The sequence below is a fragment of the Phascolarctos cinereus genome, unplaced genomic scaffold, assembly GCF_003287225.1.
Source record: "Phascolarctos cinereus isolate Bilbo 61053 unplaced genomic scaffold, phaCin_HiC Scaffold_2;HRSCAF=192, whole genome shotgun sequence".
Classification (NCBI taxonomy): domain Eukaryota; kingdom Metazoa; phylum Chordata; class Mammalia; order Diprotodontia; family Phascolarctidae; genus Phascolarctos; species Phascolarctos cinereus.
Window position 1 is genome coordinate 274,939,788 of NW_027555625.1, and position 19,984 is coordinate 274,959,771.

The 19,984-nt window shown below is 38.3% G+C and overlaps 1 protein-coding gene across 1 annotated transcript in view; it reads left to right on the forward strand.

The window, feature by feature from the left end:
- The window catches only part of LOC110207510 (liver carboxylesterase 1-like), a 64,920-nt gene that overhangs the window by 23,144 nt on the left and 21,792 nt on the right, over nt 1–19,984 (forward strand). Inside the window, exons 2-8 of the mRNA XM_020985203.2 lie at nt 839–1,046; nt 2,444–2,588; nt 6,155–6,288; nt 13,164–13,317; nt 16,332–16,436; nt 16,742–16,846; nt 18,673–18,711. Of these exons, the coding sequence (XP_020840862.1) occupies nt 839–1,046; nt 2,444–2,588; nt 6,155–6,288; nt 13,164–13,317; nt 16,332–16,436; nt 16,742–16,846; nt 18,673–18,711 (890 nt within the window). The remainder of the gene's footprint in view (nt 1–838; nt 1,047–2,443; nt 2,589–6,154; nt 6,289–13,163; nt 13,318–16,331; nt 16,437–16,741; nt 16,847–18,672; nt 18,712–19,984) is intronic.

Here is a 19,984-nt window from a genome sequence, read left to right on the forward strand (position 1 = left end):
TCATGCCTCTTTTCTAGTATATAATTCAACTCCAGTTTAGTTTAACAAAAATTTGCTGCCCAGGAGCAGTTTAGCCAGGCTTTAGTACCAATGAAGGTGTCAGCTGGCTACACAGCTAGGGGTTCATGCTTCTTGGCTCCATGCCACAACATGGCCCAATCATCCCAAGTGGGAAAGCCTAATTTAGCGTCCCTAGAGTTGAGAGAAATCCATCTGTAAGTCCCATTTGTCTAGTGTCCATCAACATCAAGCACAATGCACTGACTATAGTAGGGGCTCTGTAAAAGCTTATTGACTACATGGACAAATGCACACATTTTCTATAGAAGGAATACAGAAATGTATGTATTACTATCAAACTCTCTTTTGCAAAGACCCATGGAATAATGTAAAATGCACAAAATATGTCTCTATAATATATTTATCAGCTGTGTGACCTTGGGCAGATGACTTGACTCCTATGAGCCCGGGTTTCTCCATCTGTAAAATTGGAATAATTTTGCTACTCACTTGGTAGGACTGTGAATAGGATTTTGTTAACAGATAAGTCTTATAGGAATGTTATATGCTACTTTGTTGTATCTGCTGAGCATTTTAATGTTCATTTTCTCCTTTGAAATACAAACCAATCCAGTGGGTTTCTATTACTACCCTTAGCTTATAGGTGAGAAACCTGAGGCCCAGAGAATTGAGGTCACTTTCCCATGATGGTCCCACCAGTACTTGGCAGAGCTGGGTAGGGATGGCTAGGGTTCCTGATTCCTAGTGCAGTCATTATTCTACTTAGTTCCATTGCCTCCTCAGTGAAACTAACTTCCCCTCTCTCATTATGGCACAGGGCAACAGCATCCTTCAATGCTGGTAGTGGACACTGAATATGGGAAAGTCCAAGGCAAAGAAGTGAGACTGCAAGGATTTGACATACCTGTCCGTGTTTTTCTGGGTGTTCCTTTTGCCAAACCTCCTCTTGGACCCTTGAGATTCCATCCACCACAGCCTCCTGAGCCCTGGGAGTATGTGAAGAACACCACTACATACCCACCCTTGTAAGCTATCAGTCTTCAGATTCTTCTTGGGAAGGGAGGGGTTAAAATGGAGGAGAACATGAAGAAGCATGCTATTGTTCTTGGATTAGTTTGTAGTCAAATTCTGAGAATCCTTCATTTTGTCCCTACCACCCTGGAAAATATCCCTATTTCTTTTTGTGTTCAACCCCCTAGCTTAAACAGTATCAGAGGTTGGAGAGTTTGTTGGAGGACATCTCAGATTTTCACAGTGGCCTGCTCCTGAACCATAAAGTTATTTACCTATTTCAGAAACTTCAGGCAAAATTAATAAATAATAGACATGCTGCAGTTGTCAAACCTGCATTGATGCTGCTTGCGCTAGCTTCTTTGCTTACTTATATTCAAATAAATCCCTGGGCACAAATTACCTAGCAGGATGGCAAGTAGCCTCTGCTGTCATTGCTCAGTCATGCCAGGACCATCTCTAGTCATAAAACAGGCTCTCTAGGGCCTTTAAAGCTTCTGGTGCGTATAAAGCGCTTGTATAAAGCACTCGTATAAAGCACGTGGTTTGGAGTAAAGAGCCTTGGAACTATAATTAGGATTCTAGCTCTGACTCTGGTACTTCAGAGCTGTGCAATCCTGGGCCTGTGCCTCAACCTCTCTGTTGTCTCATTTTTATAGTGGGGATGAGATTACTACTTTACTCACCCCACAATCATGGTATGTAAATGATATGAGGAACTGACTTCTTGTTATAACACAACTAATAGCTGTAACAACATTTGGGACACCAGAAACATGCATTTTGGTATAATGGGGAGGGTACAGAGAGTGAAGGCCAAGCATACTCTCATTGAGGTCTGAAAGAGCAGCTCTAGGGACCCAATTTTGCATTTGACTGGCCCTCCAGATATTCCAATGTTTCATAAGGTAGAATGAATTTTGTAGACTCTCTGCCTCAATGTCAATCTCCGTTTTTCTGCTCTGTTGTTCCCAAGACCAGCAAGTATTTTATTCACAGTGAGACAGAACACCCAAAGAGACTCTAAATATTATCTTTGATGGGTGAGAAAACTGAGATCCAGAGTGGTTAAGTCCAAAGTCAAACAGAAAGTTAGTGGGTCATTTGGGAACTGAAAGAAAATGAAAGACATTGGTCAAACTTTCACTAGTGGTGAGATGGTGATGTAGGTGGTGGAGTCAGAGGACCTGAGTTGTCATCTTTTTTCTAATACTTATTTCCTCTGTGACCATTGACAGGATATTTGCCCTTCCCAAGTTTCAGTTTCCTCATTTCTAAAATGTAAGTCTTTGACTAAGTGATTTCTAAGGACCTTACCAGGTTTAAAACTGCTGAATGATCCTATGGCCCCAAATAAGCTTTCCTAAGATGCTGCTGAAAGGAAATGATTTTCACATGTTTTATTGGCCAGGTGTCCCCAGGATATAGTGGTGTCAAAGAAACTCTCTAGTCTTTTCTCCATACGGAATGAAACCTTTTCAATGACATCTTCTGAAGACTGTTTGTACCTAAACATTTATAGCCCATCTGACCTGGCGATGAAGACCAAGTTACCGGTAAGAAGCCTAGGGCTGCAGTTGGCTATGACTTTGGAGTTGGTAGGTGAGTCATTATTACTTCTTTTATCTACAGCGCAAGACAAACAGGGAACCAACTCTTGGTCTACAGGGACTAGCAATGGGTTGATATCCTCCCCTTCTCCCAGTGGTCAGACTTTATGATTTTGGAAAGTCATTTAGTTTTGCCTAGTGCAGCTGTTAGCATAGTATTTGGTACACAGTAGGCTGTGAAACAAGGACATTCCTTCCTCCATCTATATCCTTACAAAATTCTTTTGGGTCCAGTTCTGTTCTGCAGGACCAGGCAGTTGTGGACAACCCAAAAGATATTTAAAGACAGTGACTATGCTCCCCCTGAGTCTACTTTAGCTAAACTAAACACCTCATAGCTTTAACCAATCCTCAAGTGGAGACTATTGAATCCTCTAATCACCGAGGTTTCTCTCATTTAATCTACCTACATTATTTCCAAGTTGGAAGCACTTTACAAGTTATCTAAGATAACCCATAGCTACATAGGAGTCCTCTCTATAATATACCAGACAAATAGTCATTCATCCTCTGCTTGAAGACCTCTAGTGAGTGGGGACTCACTAGCAATCAAGGGCATTTTACAGAGGGACAGCTCGATGTGTTAGGGAACTTATTCTTCTATAGATCTGGAATATATTTCTCTGCAAACCTCTCTCATTGTTCCTGTTGTAGCCCAATAGGCTGAAGACAACAAGCTTGATCCCTCGTCTCCATGGCAATTTTTCTAATACATAAATTCAGTTGTCCTATCCCACCCTTCCCTGTTCAAATCTCCTTAGTTTCTTCAACTGATTCAAATGTGGGAAATTTAATTACTTACTAGTTTCTTTCACCACTAACATTGCCTTCTCCAAATCAACCAGGTGGATTGAGAGAACATTTTGATCTGTGGTATTTCTTTATTTTTGATGTTTTAAATCAATGATGTCAAAGTCAAATAAAATTTGCAGCTGCAATTTGATTTAGCAAGCTACAAATTAACACTATCAATGTTGTATTATAGTTTTATTTATTTTGTTAAACATTTCCCAATTATATTTTAATCTGGTTCAGGCCATACTCAGGAGTTTTGGGGGCCACATGCAGCCCTCTAGTCTTGAATTTTACACCTCTGCTAATTATTCTAAGTGGTTATATTAAGGAAAAGAATTGGCATGGAGATGTAATTAGGCTTCTCTCAAGACTTCCATTACCATCCTGCAGCCTCACTATGCCCCAGCTCTTCATCTTAAAGCCTCCTTCATGCCCTGAATTCACATATCAGAAGTATCCTCTATCCCTGAGTTCTCTGTCTGTGATTGGATGGCTCTGATGGGGTGGGGCCCAAACTGAGGTCTTCACCCCTTGCACCAAAGGGAATCTGACTCCCATTTGTCTACAGGCCCCAGCCCCTCCTCTCCCTTTGAAAGCCTTAGCCTTACTTTTAATCTTATTCAGATGTGCCTTTTCCCCTGCCCTAAAAAGAATCTGGCTCCCATTTTAGGTTCCTTAAGGACTACCTTTGTCAACTCCCCTTATCTCCCTTTGAAAGCCCTAGCTGCACCTTTTTGATCTCATTCAGATGGCTTTCAGTTCCTTCATTTCTATTTCCATTGTCTATTCAATCTCTCAGACCTCCAATTGGAATTCTTACCTAGACCCTTTTCCCAGCCCCCTCCCTGGCCACCCAAAATCACTTTAGTATATAACATCTACCCTGACCCCCATTCAGATTCTGAGAATCTCATGCCCAACAGGCTGAGACTTTTTCATGCTCGCTTGTCTTTAGGACATCACCTGGCCTAAGTGTTTTATTGCTAATAAACTTTTCCTCTGGCTGGAAGAAGATTTGAGTTGAAATTCTTTCAAGCAGGGCCTGGCATCGCAATCTTGGGGGTTCCCAGTAGCACCCCCAAACCTCTAGACTCTTCAGCTCCTCTCAGAGCCATGTCTCATTCCTTTCCATGCTGCACTCAGGACTTTCTCTACCTTTCCCCACAGTGAAGTGGTACTTTTTTTCCTTGTCCCTTGGACTTTTTATCTTCCTTTTATATGTTAAGAGGGAACAGATTTATTTTGTTCCAGGGCCTATATATGGTCCATTCTCTCTCTTGAGAAATCCCCAATACCCTTCAGTACTGGTTCCACACTCTGGTCACAGCAAAATATAGGTCTGGAAGGGAACTTAGTAGAACATTTAGTCTAATCCCCTCATTTTACAGATAAAAAAACTGAGGAAGAATGTGACTGCCCAAGATCACATAGATAGTAAAAGGCCAAGCTGATATTTGAACCCAGGTTTTCTTATTTTAAAGCTAGTGCTTGTTTACACCATTCCACATTCCCCTATTGAATAGTCAAAAACTGAATGAATGTCCCAAGGACAGCATGGAGGCCACAGTGATATGCAGCATTCCTGACAGTGACATAGTGCCCTGCCTATACCCTTGACTTATCTCTTCTCTTTTCCTTCCTAATTGCTGGTTAATGGATAATAGGAAGGCTTGACCAAACTAACTTTTGCTGTTAATGAATATGCTTTCTAGATACTTCTTTGTAAGAGGTCTTCTTACAAAGAATGGACCTTTTTCTTACTGAAGTGTACTTTGAACAAAGCATTGAGGAAAAAGTTTTACACATTGGGTTTTCCTCCAGTACTGTTCTTCACATCAGAAGCCAAAGAGTTTTCATTGTACACAAAACCCTGGCTTGTAAGAGCATTGCTGAGGAAGGTTCTGGGAGGCTGGAGACACGTTACATCCCCAAAGTAGAAACTCAAGAGCTTTCATGGTGGCCACAGAAGTGACCTGGAGCCTGATGGGGCTGATTCTTATAAAGTACACTTTCTGCTTATGGCCTGTACACACACGCATGCATTTACTATTAAGTGTGTGTTAAATGAGCTATGCATGTATAAACACACTCATAGGTACTCATACTGACAATACCCACATTCCTAATTCCTCATTTGGTTCTCTTTCCACTGTACCAAATCAACAATTCAAGTGAATAAGCATGTTCATTATGTGCCAGGCATTGTACTAAGTGCAGGAAATACAGATATAAACAGAAAGAAAGGTAGTCCCTGCTCAAGAAACTTAGATCCCAAGAGAGGGTAACAATACATAAAAGGCAGCTGAAAAGGGGGAGGGGTACCAGTGAGGAACATGGTATAAAAAATGCTATGAAGATGACTCACTAGTTAAGCAGAGAAGAATGAAAGCGTGGTCGTGTGGGCTTTCTCCTTAAAGTAGAAGTCCTAGAAGAAACAAGGCAATCAGTGGGAGAGGCCCCAGGAAGGAGGGTATTTCCAATGCGGAAAAATAGTCCTAAGATAGAGCGAGCTTCCAGAATGCAGAAGTTTATACGGCTTAGTAGAGTAAGTACTATGAAGATACTAGCAATGTAGGTTGGAGAGGAAGGAAGACCTCACCACTTTCCTGAAGATCACTGATCATATGTCCTGGGTCTCTTAGAAATTCACTTTCTAAGGTTTCTTTTAACTCTGGATTCCTTTGACCAAAACAATTTCTTTTCCTCTCATTCCTCAGGTAATGGTATGGATCCATGGAGGAGGACTGATGATGGGTGAGGCTTCAACCTATGATGGACTGGCCCTCTCAGCCTTTGAAAATGTGGTAGTGGTGTCCATTCAGTACCGCCTGGGAATCCTAGGGTTCTTTAGGTAATATCTGGAGTCTGGTAATTCAACCAATATACAACAAGAATGTGAATCTTCTCTTGCTACTAGATCCATTGGTACACCCCACCTCTGAAATTCTCTGATTCCTGAGGCAACTGTTCCTTTTTTTTTTAATTAATTAATTCATTTTTGGTTTTCAAATTCATTTCCACAAGATTTTGAGTTCCAAATTTTCTCCCTGTCTCATCCCTCCTCCCACCCTAAGATGACATGCATTCTGAATACCCCTTCTCCTAATCTGCCTGCCTTCTATCTCTACCCCCCTTCTCTTATCCCCTTCCCCTTCAATTTTCCTGTAGGGCAGGATAGATTTCTATACCCCGTTTCCTATATATCTTATTTCCCAGTTGCATGTGAAAATAATTTTTTTTTAAATTTTTTTTTAAAACTTTGGATTCCAAAGTTTCAGATTTCCAAATTTTCTACCTTCCTCCCTCCCCACCCACCCTCACTAAGAGGGCAAGTGACTTGATACAGGTTATACATGTTTAGTCATGCAAAATACTTACATAGTAGTCATATTGTGAAAAACTAACTACATTTTCCTTAGTCCTATCCTACCCCTTGGCAACTGTTCTTAAGAGGCTCTCAAAGAAGGTAAAGGTCTCCCTGTAGCAGAGAATATTTCTATTTCCTGCTTTGCTTTCCTAGAACCAGGCACATTTGGGGGCCTATCGGCATGCTTCTGTAATGTAATCTCATTGAAATCAGAGACTGTCCAGTGGCTAATGTCCTTCCTCCCTCCCCATTCTCCCTCATTGAGAAGGCAAGCAACTAGATGCAGGTTATACATATGTAGTCATGCAAAACACTTCCACAATAGTCATGTCGTGAAAAATCAACTTTATTTCTCTACACCCTATCTCACCCACCTATTCATTCTATTCTCTTCTTTGACCCTGTCCCTCCTCAAAAGTGTTTGCTTCTGATTATTTCCTCCCCCAATATGTACTCCCTTCTACAATCTCCCCCTCTCTTATCCTTTTCTCCCCCTATTTTCCTGAAAGGTAAGATACATTTCACACCCAATTGAATGTGTATGGTATTCTTGCCTTAAGCCAAATCTGATGAGAGTAGGATTCACTCATTCCCTCTCACCTTCCATGGCTTCCCTTTCACTGTAAAATCTTTGTCTTGTCTGTTTTATGTGAGATAATTTATCCCATTCTACCTCTCCCTTTCTCCTCTCAGTATAATCTCTCACTCCCTAATTTTATTTTTTAGATATCATCCCATCATCTTAAACTCACTTTGGGCCGTCTGTCTATACACATACACATACACACACACACACACACACACACACACACACACACACATATGTGTGTATATATACACACACACACACACACATATATACATATATTTTCCCCTCCAATTACTGTAATACTGAGAAAGGTCTCATAAGTCACAAATACCATCTTTCCATGTAGGAATGTAAACAGTTCAACTTTAATAAGTCCCTTATGATTTCTCTTTCCTGTTTACTTTTTCATGCTTCTCTTGAGTTTCATATTTGAGAGTCAAATTTTCTATTCAGCTCTGGTTTTTTCATCAAGAATGCTTGAAAGTCCTCTATTTCGCTGAATATCCACTTTTTTTGCCCTGAAGGATTATACTCAGTTTTGCTGGATAGGTGATTCTTGGTTGTAATCTTAGCTCCTTCGACCTCCTGAATGTCATATTCTAAGCCCTCCAATACAATAATGTAGAAGGTGCTAAATCTTGTGTTATCCTGATAGTGTTTCCATAATACTTGAATTGTTTCTTTCTGGCTGCTTCCAATGCTTTCTCTTTGACTTGGGAACTCTGGAATTTGGCTATAATATTCCTAGGAATTTTCCTTTGGGAATCTCTTTCAGGAAGTAATCAGTAGATTCTGTCGATTTCTATTTTACATTGTAGTTCTAGAATATCAAGGCAATTTTCCTTGATAATTTCTTGAAAGATGGTGTCTAGGCTCTTTTTTGATCATGGCTTTCAGGTAGTCCAATAATTTTTAAATTATCTCTCCTGGATCTATTTTCCAGGCCAGTTGTTTTTCCAATTAGATATTTCACATTGTCTTCTATGTTTTCCTTCTTTTGGGTTTGTTTTATAATTTCTTGATTTCTCAAAGAGTCATTAGCTTCCATTTGCTCCATTCTAATTTTTAAGGAAGTATTTTCTTTAGTGAGCTTTTGGACTTCCTTTTCCATTTGGCCAATTCTGCTTTTTAAGGCATTCTTCTCCTCATTGGCTTTTTGTACCTTTTTTGCCATTTGGCTTAGGCTATTTTTTAAGGTGGTATTTTCTTCAGTATTTTTGGGTCTCCTTTAGCAAGCTGTTGACTTATTTTTCATGATTTTTTGTATCACTCTCATTTCTCTTCCCTGTTTTTCCTCTACTTCTCTTACTTGTTTCTCAAAATCCTTTTTGAGCTTTTCCATGGCCTGAGACCAATTCATATTTTTCTTGGAGGCTTTGGATGTAAGAGCTTTGACTTTGTTGACTTCTTCTGGTTGTATGTTTTGATCTTCTATGTCACCAAATTAAGATTCTATAGTCTGAGGTTTTTTTTTTTTTAATGTTGTTTGCTCATGATCTCAGCCAGTTACTTCAGTTTTAAACTCTTTGTTAAGGTAGGGGTCTGCTTCCAGTGTGGAGTACCAAGCTTTGGGGGTTTTGTGCAGCAGATACTTCTAGGGAGCTGTAAATTTTCAGTTCTTCCAAGGTGGTACAATCAAGGGCAAGGTCTTTACTCCTCTTCTGGACTGTGATCAGGTCTATGAGTGACACAAACACTCTTTTCTGCCTTAGAAATGTGAGGAGGTTTCCCTTTCCACCACTACCACAAGCTCCACCATGCCAATGCTCCTCCTTGTCCCAGGAGTGCTGCCCAGAACAACCCAGATTGAAGAGTGGGCAAAGGAAGAGAATCCTGCCTCAGCACCAGCAGAGATCCCTGCAATCTCCCTCTGATCAGCTGCTTGATTCCCCCCTCCATTTGTGGGATGAGAGCTCTGAAATTAGCCACCACCCTGAAGCTGCTCTGGGACTGGGGCCTTTGGAATTGTCTTGTATGATTGTATTGCTAAAGATAGCTAAGTCATTTACAGTTGATCATGCAATGTTGCTGCTATTGTGTACAATGTTCTCCTTGTTCTTCTGGCTTCACTTTGCATCAGTTCAAATAAGTTTTTCTAAGTTTTTTTTTCTGAAACCCACCTACTCATCATTCCTTATAGTACACTAGCGTTCCATCATACTCATATGCCACAACTTGTTCAACCATTCCCCAATTGATAGGCATCCCCTCAATTTCCAATTCTTTGCCACCACAAAGAAAGCCATTGTAAATATGAATGTATGGATGGATCCTTTTCCTTTACCTTTTCCTTTGATCTCTTTGGGATACAGATCTAGTACTGCTATAGTTAGATCAAAGTGCATGCTCAGTTTTATAGCCCTTTGGCCATAATTCTAAATTGCTCTTCAGAATTATAGGATCAGTTCACAGCTCCACCACCAGTGCATTAGTATTCCAACTTTTCCATATCCCCTCCAATAATTGTCATTTCTCTTCTGTCATATTAGCCAATCTGATAAGTATGAGGTGATACTTCAGAGTTGTTTTAATGTGCATTTCTCTAATCAACAGTGATACAGGGCATTTTTTGCATGACTATAGATTTCTTCTGAAAACTAGCTGTTCATATCCTTTGACAATTTGTCAATTTGGGAATGATACTTATTCTTATTGATTTGATTCAATCATCTATATATTTGAGAAATGAGATTTTATCAGGGAAACTTGCTATAAAAAAATTACCCTATTTCCTACTTTCCTTCTAAACTTGGCTACATTGGATTTGTTTTAAAAACCTTTTAAATTTAATATTATTAAAATTATCCATTTTATTTCCTATAATACTCTCTATCTCTTGCTTTCTCTCAAATTCTTCCTTTATACATGGATCTGATGGTTAGATATTCCATGCTTCCCTAATTTATGGTATCTCAGTTTGTGTCTTAATCATATATCCTTTTTGGCATTATCTTGGTGTTTTATGTGAAATGTTGGTCCAAATCTAATTTTTGCCAAACTGCTTTCCAAGTTTCCTACAAATTTTTGTCAGCTAGTGAGTTCTTGTTCCCAAACACTTAGATGTTTGTGTTTATCCAACACTACATTACTGTGGTCATTTAATACTGCGTGTTGTGTACCTAATCTGTTCCACTGTTTCACCACTCTATTTCTTAACCAGCATCAGATTGTTCTCATGGTTATCATTGTGTAATATAGTTTGAGATCTGGTCCTGGTAGACCACCTTCCCTCACATTTCTTTTTCATCAATTCCCTTGATATTCTTCAACTTTTATCTTTCCAGATTAATTTAATTTTTTTCCCACATCTAGAAAATATTTTTGTTACTTTAATTAGTATGCAATTGAACAAGTAAATTAGTTTGGGTAGAATTTTAATTTTTATTATATTGGCCTACCCATGAACAACTAGCATTTCTTCAATTGTTCAAATATTACTTTAATTTAGTGGAAAATGTTTTGTAATTGTGTTCATATAACCCACAAGTTTGTCTTGGCAGATAGGCTCACAAGTGTTTGAATACAGCTATTGTAAATAGATTTTCTTTTTCTATCTCTTCCTGCTGGACTTTGCTAGTGATTATTTCAACTAATTTTTAATTGATTCTCTAGAATTCTCTCTGTGTACCATCATATCATCTGCAAAGTGTTATAGTTTTGTTTCCTCAGCACGCATTCTATTTTTTTAAATTTATTTTTCTTCCCTAATTGTGAAAGCTAGCATTTGTGGTACAATATTAAATAATGGTGGTGATAATTGGCATCCTTGCTTCACCCCTGATTTTATTGGGAAGGCTTCTAGTTTATCCTCCTTGCAGACAACATTTGCTGATAGGTTTAAATAGATACTATTTATCATTTTGAATAAAGCTTCATTTATTTCTATGCTTTCCAATGTTTGTTTTTTAAAATAAGAATGAGTGTTGTATTTTGTCAAAAGTATTTTCTGCATTTATTGAGATAATTATATGATTTTTTTTTCTTTTCATTATTGATATGGTGAATTGTGCTGATAGTTTTTCTAATATTGAAGCAGCCCTGCATTCCTAGCATAAATCCCCCATCATAGTGTTTGATCTTTGTGACACATTGCTATAATCTCCTTGCTAGTATTTCATATGATTTTTTTGCATAAATATTCATTTGGGAAATTGGTCTAGAGTTTTCTTATTTTGTTTTCACTCTTCCTGGTTTAGGTATCAGCACCATATTTGTGTCATAAAAGCAATTTGGTTGGACTCCTTCTTTGCTATTTTTCCAAATAGTTTATATATTCATGATTAATTATTCTTTAATTGTTTGGTAGAATTCAGCTGTGAATACATCTGGTTCTTAAGGTTTTTTTTTCCCCTTAAAGAGTTCATTTATGGCTTGCTTAATTTCTTTTTCTAAGATATTTATATTTTTAAGATATTTATTTAAGTATTTCCTCTTCTGTTAATCTGGGCAATTTAAATTTTCATCTATTTCACTCAGGTTGTCAGATTTATTGGCATTAATTGGGCAAAATAGCTTCTAATAATTGTTTTAACTTCTTCTTCATTGGTGATGAATTTACCTTTTTTCATTTTTGACACTGACACTCACCTTCTTGAAGTATATAGTTACTGAGCCAATGAGCCTTCACACTTAGCCAGGCAACCAACCAAAACCAGAAGAATGTGCCCAGGCTAAGATTAATTCTCTGATTATGGGTCAGGGAGTCAATTAACCCCCTCCTTTATTTTTCCTGAAACAGATTTGCAGCCCGGTATTCTAGAAAATATGCTGAGAAGTTACAAAATTATCTGTAATATATTTCCATTACATCCCTGAATGGGATACTGTGTCCTACCAACCCATTTCATGGACTCTGCCCAAAATAATTCTATAGGAGTAATGTGTAGGCTTGATGGATGCATGCTCTGAATATCCTATTTACTTGAAGAAGAGATATACATGGAAGATGAGGGCAAAATGAAAGGTTACGTGGAGCACATTTTTTCCATTTCTTTAAAAAAAAGTTAATGCTGTTTGATTCACCTCTGCCCAGTCTAAATATGCTACCTCCCTACTGATACTGTGCATTGAGTACCAACAAGTATTGACAACAAAAAGTATCAACAGAAAAAGATTGAGTATCAACAACAACAAAATGATAATTGATAAGTGGAGAGTATAAAATAATAATTCTTAGTTATTGGAATTCAAAGGAAGGAAAAATCTTTATGGGTTTTGGCATCCATGTTTCTTGGAAGAGGTGGGATATGAATTGGGTCTTTTCATGTAGGCAGTGAGAATGGCAAAGAAGACTTGGTCTCTACCCTCATAATACATCTAATGAAGAAAAAAGGACCTACACAAAAATAACAATGTGGGGGGTTGATCTGGATTCACTGAAGATATAAAGGCTCATTATTATTCCTTATTACCAGATATTACTAATAGTAACAATTGGCATTTGCAGTGCTTTACCTATGTTATTGGACCTGTCAACAAACCCATTACTTAGGTACTATTATTATCTCCATTTTACAGATTAGGAAAATGAAGCTCAGAAAGATTAGGTGTTTTGAATCATGACCACATAGTTATGGACTATCACAAGTCATATTTGAACCCCGTTATCTCTTAACTACCACCAGCCCAGTACTCTTTCCACTACACTATACCATGCTGCCTTCAATTTCATGACCCTAACTCAACACTCTCCAAGATTTATACTGTTTTTTGAAAGTTATTCTCTTTTTTTTAAAAATTCATCTACCTCCTTTCTTCTCCTCCCTTGTAGCACTGGAGATGAACATGCTCGAGGGAACTGGGGTTTTTTGGACCAAGTGGCTGCACTCCACTGGGTCCAGAAGAACATTGGTAATTTTGGAGGAGACCCAAGCTTGGTGACCATCTTCGGAGAGTCAGCAGGAGGTTTTAGTGTTTCAGCTCTGGTGAGTTTTCACAGTGCCAGGCCTTGATTGAGGAGGGTACTGCTAGTGAATCTTAATAAAGAGTGGGAGCCATAGAAATCAGTTAAGTTGGCCATGCCTCAAGATTCTGACTACAGATAGCTAATAATGAATATTTATGGTTGTATTGAATGTACTCATTTTTTTAAGGCAATTGGGGTTAAGTGACTTTCCCAGGGTCACACAGCTAGTAAGTGTCAAGTGTTTGGCCTGAGGCCAGATTCAAACTCAGGTCCTCTTGACTTCAGGGCCAGTGTTTTATCCACTTCACCACCTAGCTGCCCCTGTACTCAGTTTTCAAAATGGTGTTCTTTCATAATAACGACACAATTCACAAGTACTTTAAAATCACTTCCCTCACAGCTATACTCTCCATTAAGTAATACAGGTGTTATTGTTCTAGTTATATAGAGAAGGAAACTGAGATTCAGATAGATGAAGTGGCTGTAGTCTCACTGTCATGAAGTATATTAACTGGGACTTAAACTCATCTCCAGATTCCAAATCCAATGTTCTTTCTATGCATGCAGAATACACGAAGTAGTTGAAAGTATCATGAAAATCTACACGGTTTCTCCCTAAGGTAGCCCAACCTAACTTTATGAAGCTAGAAGGAGAACTATTATCTTTGCGAGCAACAGCTTGAGGTGAAATAAGCAGTCTAGAATGGTATCAATCTTTATGCGACCTTTTCCTGCCCCTGCTATCAGCTGCCCTCTCTCTCTCTAGTCTTTGGTCTCTATCTACTGACTCCTTCCTTGTGGCTTACAAAAATTCCCACATGCCTTTGTATCCTAAAAATCAAAAACAAAACAAAACAAAACAAAACCAAACCTCACTTGATTCAACCATCCCTGAAATCTCCTATAATCTCCTCCTCTTCTCAGCTTGAAAAACCTATTTATTTGATGCTTCTGATTTCTTAATTCTCATTATGTCCCAAGTTTTTCCATAATCAGGGTTCTAACCTAATCACTAGACTGAAACTTCTCTCTACTACATTACCACAAATATCTTAATTGTCAAGTCTGATAGTCTTTCCTCAATCTCCATCCTTCTTGACCTACCTTGGATAATCTCCCCTCACTGGGTTTCCATAATACTGTTTTTAGTGAATTAGCAAGAACTTGCTTGACTTACTACTTTTCTTTAATCCCAGTATCCAGGAATTACAACCATAGCTTACTTGGCACTATCTGGGTACAGAACCGGGGGCTGGTCTAGCCCTATATGCAGTCACAGTTTCCAGGATTTCATGATTTCCAGGCCTTCAGGAAGTAACCAAAAAGGAACCCAATCCATTGAATTTCTGTTCTTCTAACCTCAGTATTTCATTACTTTAAGGTTTACTGCCCACTTAAAACACATTTTTTTTCCTTGGAGGAGTAGTATATTAAATCTGATTGGCCATTGAACTAGCCTTAGTGACTATATATTCAAACCTTGCATGATCTTTGTGTACCTGTGCAACCAGCCTGCAGGAAATAGTAATCTGCAAACACCCTTACACATTCATACTTAGACATGGGAAAAGTTGAGGTGGCACAAACCCATTTCCTCATACTTGTACTTATCAGCAGTTTTGGCCTTTATATGGAAGTCATTTACTGTTGTCTATAAAAGCTGTGCCAAGGTTTGTAATAAGTGCTGGCTGCATGCAAGGTATCAAGCTTCATCTAATTTCCTGAATTTGCCTTGTTGATCAGGGCTAGGCACAAACCAAAATTCCTTGGATAGTACCTCCATGAGAATAGGATTATCATAAGCTTTCCTAAGAGAAGATTTTGATAAGGAGAGGAGGAGAGATCCAGAGAAAACTGGATTTTGGAAAAGAAAAGAAAAGAAGGGAAGTCAATGAGTGAAAAGAAAAGCAATAGATATGGGAGTTAATGGGTACTAGGGGAAAACAATTCATCTTCACAGTTTTCCTAGTTTTTTTATAATCTAGTCTGTTACACATTTCTGACTAAACTCACTAATTCTTATGTTACTAACTTCATTTCTTTGAGGATTTCATCGATAAGCTAAATTCCAGGATTATAAACAAATAACACTGGAAATATTTCACCAAGGAGAAAACCAAACCTAAATTTATTTATTATAGTCTCACTTCAGTGTATAGTATTTTCTGAGCCCAAGTGGGCTTCCCTGATCCACCTAATCAATTCTCTTGAACTATGCTGTAAAGAGCCATTTTGACACCTGGAGCAAGTAGCGCAAAATATGTCCTCATATTAATATTTTAAGAAAAAGTTGAGGGAAGGAGAAATCTTAGGGATAAAACTCCCTGTGCAGGGAGAGATCCTGGCACATTCATGTTTTCATTCTCCAAGCACTTATTAAATTTAATCTATGTACAAGGCACCATGTTTGCTACTGGGACACAAAGACAAAAAGAAATAGTTCTAGCCTTCAATTTTTCATTCTACTGGAGGGAAACAAAATGTAAACAGATAAATCAGAAGCTACTACTGAGAAGGCCTCCATTGAGAAAAGTAGAGAAGCATGGCATAGCTAGGATGAGGGATGCTAGCCAACAGATGGAAGTGTGCTTCTGGTGGTTTCTTATTTTAACTTTTTTTGTTCAAATCTGTGATTTCATTAGTATAGAGATCTCCTGATGGAAAAAAAATGCAAATCAGCAATTATTCTGTAACTTATAATTGAGAACTCCCTTAGTGTACTAATAAGTTGTTTTTTATCCAGAGTCACACAGCCAGTGGATGTCAGGGGAAAAACAAGAATCACAGTTTGTGACTCAAAGGCTAGTCTTCTGTATACTGTACTGAGGCCTCCATCTCTATTTTAACTAATTATTTTTAATAACTAAGTGCTAAACTTAGTTGTTGCTGTTACTTTTTTATTATAGTGAAGGGAGGCAGGATTTTTCAGTAAGCTTTACATTTCATGCCCTGGGACAAAGAGATACTTGTCCTATGCTAACTACAGTTCTGTTCTTGAATCATAATCTTATTTTCCCTCTGTGTTTATCTCAGATGCTGTCTCCTTTGACCAAGAATCTCTTTCACCGGGCCATTTCCCAGAGTGGGGTTCTCTTTATGGAATCTCTGTTCAGTTCCAACATCAAACCAGCTGCTGAGGCAGGTTCCTTTTATTATATGCCATTCCAAAAACATGTTTCCATTTGCAAACTTAGACTGGACACTGGAAAACAACTAGTCTAACCACCTCAACTGAGGCGCTGAGTGGGGAAATGACTTACACACATCATGTAGGAATCAAAGAGCCAAAGCCAGAATTTGACCTCAAGTCTTTTGACTCCAGATTCAGCATAGTCTCCATACACCAAGTTGTTCCGCATCCAGACACACCATGATTCTGATAGATCTATTCTATCCACATAGGCTAGTAACAAAAAAGTGTTCCTTGTTTTATTTTGTTACAGAAAATAGCCACTTTTGCTGGATGTAAAACAACCACATCAGCTGTCATGGTTCACTGTATGCGGCAGAAGACAGAGAAGGAGATCCTAAATACAACTCAGAATATGGTAGTTGACCTTATAACTCTTATCTCCTGCCCTTGAACAAATTTCATGGTGTTTGATCACTTCAGTCTCTCAGGTTCCCCAAAGGGACATGAATTGTCTCCCATGGCTGAGATGCTCTGATCTTTAGAATTATAGGTAGCTATATTTTGTTGGACAGGGAAGTGTGGGTATTTTCATTAGAGGCAATAGTTGGCAAATCATGGCACTTAGTGGAAACAGAGAAGAATACTCCTTCAAACCTCAATATCATGGGAGTGCAGTGAAGAAATGTCACAGTTAGAGGTGGGGTGCTGCTTCTCACTAGGAAAGAACTTACTTCCTACAATGCAATTAGCATACCATCTAGTAGCATCCCATCTTCTCCATTTATTTTTGTTAACTGGATGCTAGCCTTGGTTGCTTCTTGGTTGAAGGATGCTAAGTGTTGTCAACATTATCTAAATTATGATTTTTTTTGAAAAAGCCCTGGTTTCCTTATCCTTCACTCCAATTAGAATTAGCCTTACAGATTCACTTTTAACAAAAGTCCCTTCAACTCGTCCTATTTAATTTGAAAATAATCTAGTCATGATCTGGTTTTTGAGTTTCATTTCTGATGTCCATCTGCCTAATCTCAAGAGTCTAGGTCAGAAGAACTCTTGAGGTTCTCTATACTCTTTGATACCACAGAGTCAAGTATTTCTGAGAATTTGTTCTTATAATGATAACTAAGGTGAGGAGAAGGCAGAGAAGTTGCCTTTAGACCTCGAAGCTTCAGAGAACCTGATGGGTTGTTGCTTTCCTTGGAAAAAGGTATGTTTACCACATGGTCTATCCTCCCAGGGATTTCTCTGGCTTTCTCCATTAAGTCAATCTGATCTAGGACTAAGATTGTGTCCATACATGAAGAAGAAAATGCAACCTCAGGATATTTATTTAGATTCACTGAAATACCCCCAAAACTGGGGAGATCGCCCAGGCAAGTGAAGCCAAAGTAGTTTGTTGGGCCTGGAATGATTCACATAATTGCTATAATTCTCTTTCTATATATGGAACCAGTTTATCATGGACTGATTAAAAACTTAGGTCTTAAGTTCTTGGGTGCAGTCTTTTGACTGAGTCCAAGTATTACAGAACAAATACTTTTATTAAAGGGATTGTTTCTGTGAAGTTTGGATTCAGTCAAAGGGCTACACTTGAGGACTTAGAGGGCCACATGTGGCCTCGAGGCCACAGGTTTCCCATCCTGACTTAGCAGAATTCAGAGATTGTAGTGATGTAGAACAAGGACAAGACCCTTCTGATGTGTTAAAAATGCAGTGATTAAACTCTTCCTATATAAGTTTTGGGAACACTGGAATAATTTCCACTAAATACCATCAAATATAAATGCAGGCTTACATGAATAGACAACACTGTTCTTTCCCCCCAATTTTTCTCAGAATGGAGGCAATATCTTCTGGGGAGTAGGCATGGGGTATGAAATATTACATATTAAAATTTTTGGGAAAAAGTGCCAACACTTTTGTTTCTAGGACAATTTACCTCACTTATATATATATATATATATATTTTTCCCCTAAAGGATGGGTTAGGGTGAGGTAAGAGGAAGAAAAACTTGAGGTTACATTTCCAAGCTTAAGTTCCTAGATTCCCTGTTACTCTTTTTGTGGCTCTTATGTCTCTAGTTTCCCAGGCTATATAGGGGCCCAGAAGCCCTGTATAATTCTTCTCTGAGGATCTCCTTGAGAATGCTATGAGAATGAATCTTACTATCAAGGGAAGTAGCAAGATCAGGTCTTTCTGGGAAGTCTTTTCTCCCACCTTTCTTTTGTTTGCCTTCACAGGATTTATTTCACCTGGATTTCCTAGGAGACCCCACAGAGGTAAGGCATTCTTATTGTCTTAATTGCAGACTTCAACTATTGGCTCCTTTAAGCTCTAGTTAAGCATGAAGGGCAGCTAGGTGGCATAATGGATAGAATGCCATACCTGGAGTCAGGGAGATTTACCTTTAGGGATAATTGGGGAAACCAATTATATTGAAAAAATTATCAAAATATTAAAAATAAATTCATAGATGACAGGTTAAGAACTCTTCATAAAACTTTGTATCACTTCTCCTTTCCTTCCATACTAAAATACTCCTGAAATAGTCCTGAAGATGAGGATGGCCAAAACACACTTTGTGTATCCAAATTATTCAACTTAAGGTTGAACAATATTGTAGACTGGGGAAATACTTGAGCTAGGCCAATGATACCCTCTACACCTCTCAAATTAAAGGCCAAGGCTCTAGGTAATGAAGATCAATATCAATCTCATTAGTTTCCCATATACCTTTTATACCCTATGAGGAGTTGCTTGTAACTGCTATAAAGGGCCTTTGCTTTGGACTAATTACTAAATGGAAAGTATTTAGGGTGACTGGCTATCTGAAAATCTAGACCTTGTCCACTTAGTTCAACAGTAATCAAGGTTCTCCCTAGCCCTACCTTTCTCATCACCATCACTTTAAAGCTAATTGCCCCCTTAGATAATTAAACATAAATACTCTATAAGTCTGTCTTTTCTTCAGTCTCTTCCTAAGCTCCATGGAGATCTCTTAGACAATTACTCCATTATAATAAATTCCCTCCAACCCCACGATTTCTATATACAGACTTTTGAATCATTCCAGTTCCTTATTTCATAACTGTATTAAGCTCTGTTTTGTACATGATGTAAATATTGTTTTTTCTTTTCTTGAATCAGTTACCTTATTAAACTGAAAGTCTACTTGCATAGTCTGACTTGCATTGGTAACACCATGCTATCATGGAAAGTATCCTGGGTTAGGAATTAGGAGAACTAGGATTAGTCTATGAGTCTCCCCTCAGAGCCTCATTTCTTCAACTGTAGAAGAAAGAGGTGCAGAGATTTTTTTTTTGCTTTTTTTTCTTTATAGATTAAAATAAAAGCTTCTTAAGGGCAAGGATTATTTGAGTTTTGACTTTAGCATATGTGTATTTAGCACATATATATAGGTATTTGATAAATACTACAGAATATAATATTTGGTGAATAAGAAGGTTAGACTACATGATCTTTCAGATTCCTCAAAGCTCCATGTCCTGTGATTTCTATAACCCCTTTCAACCTCATGTTTCTCATTTGTAA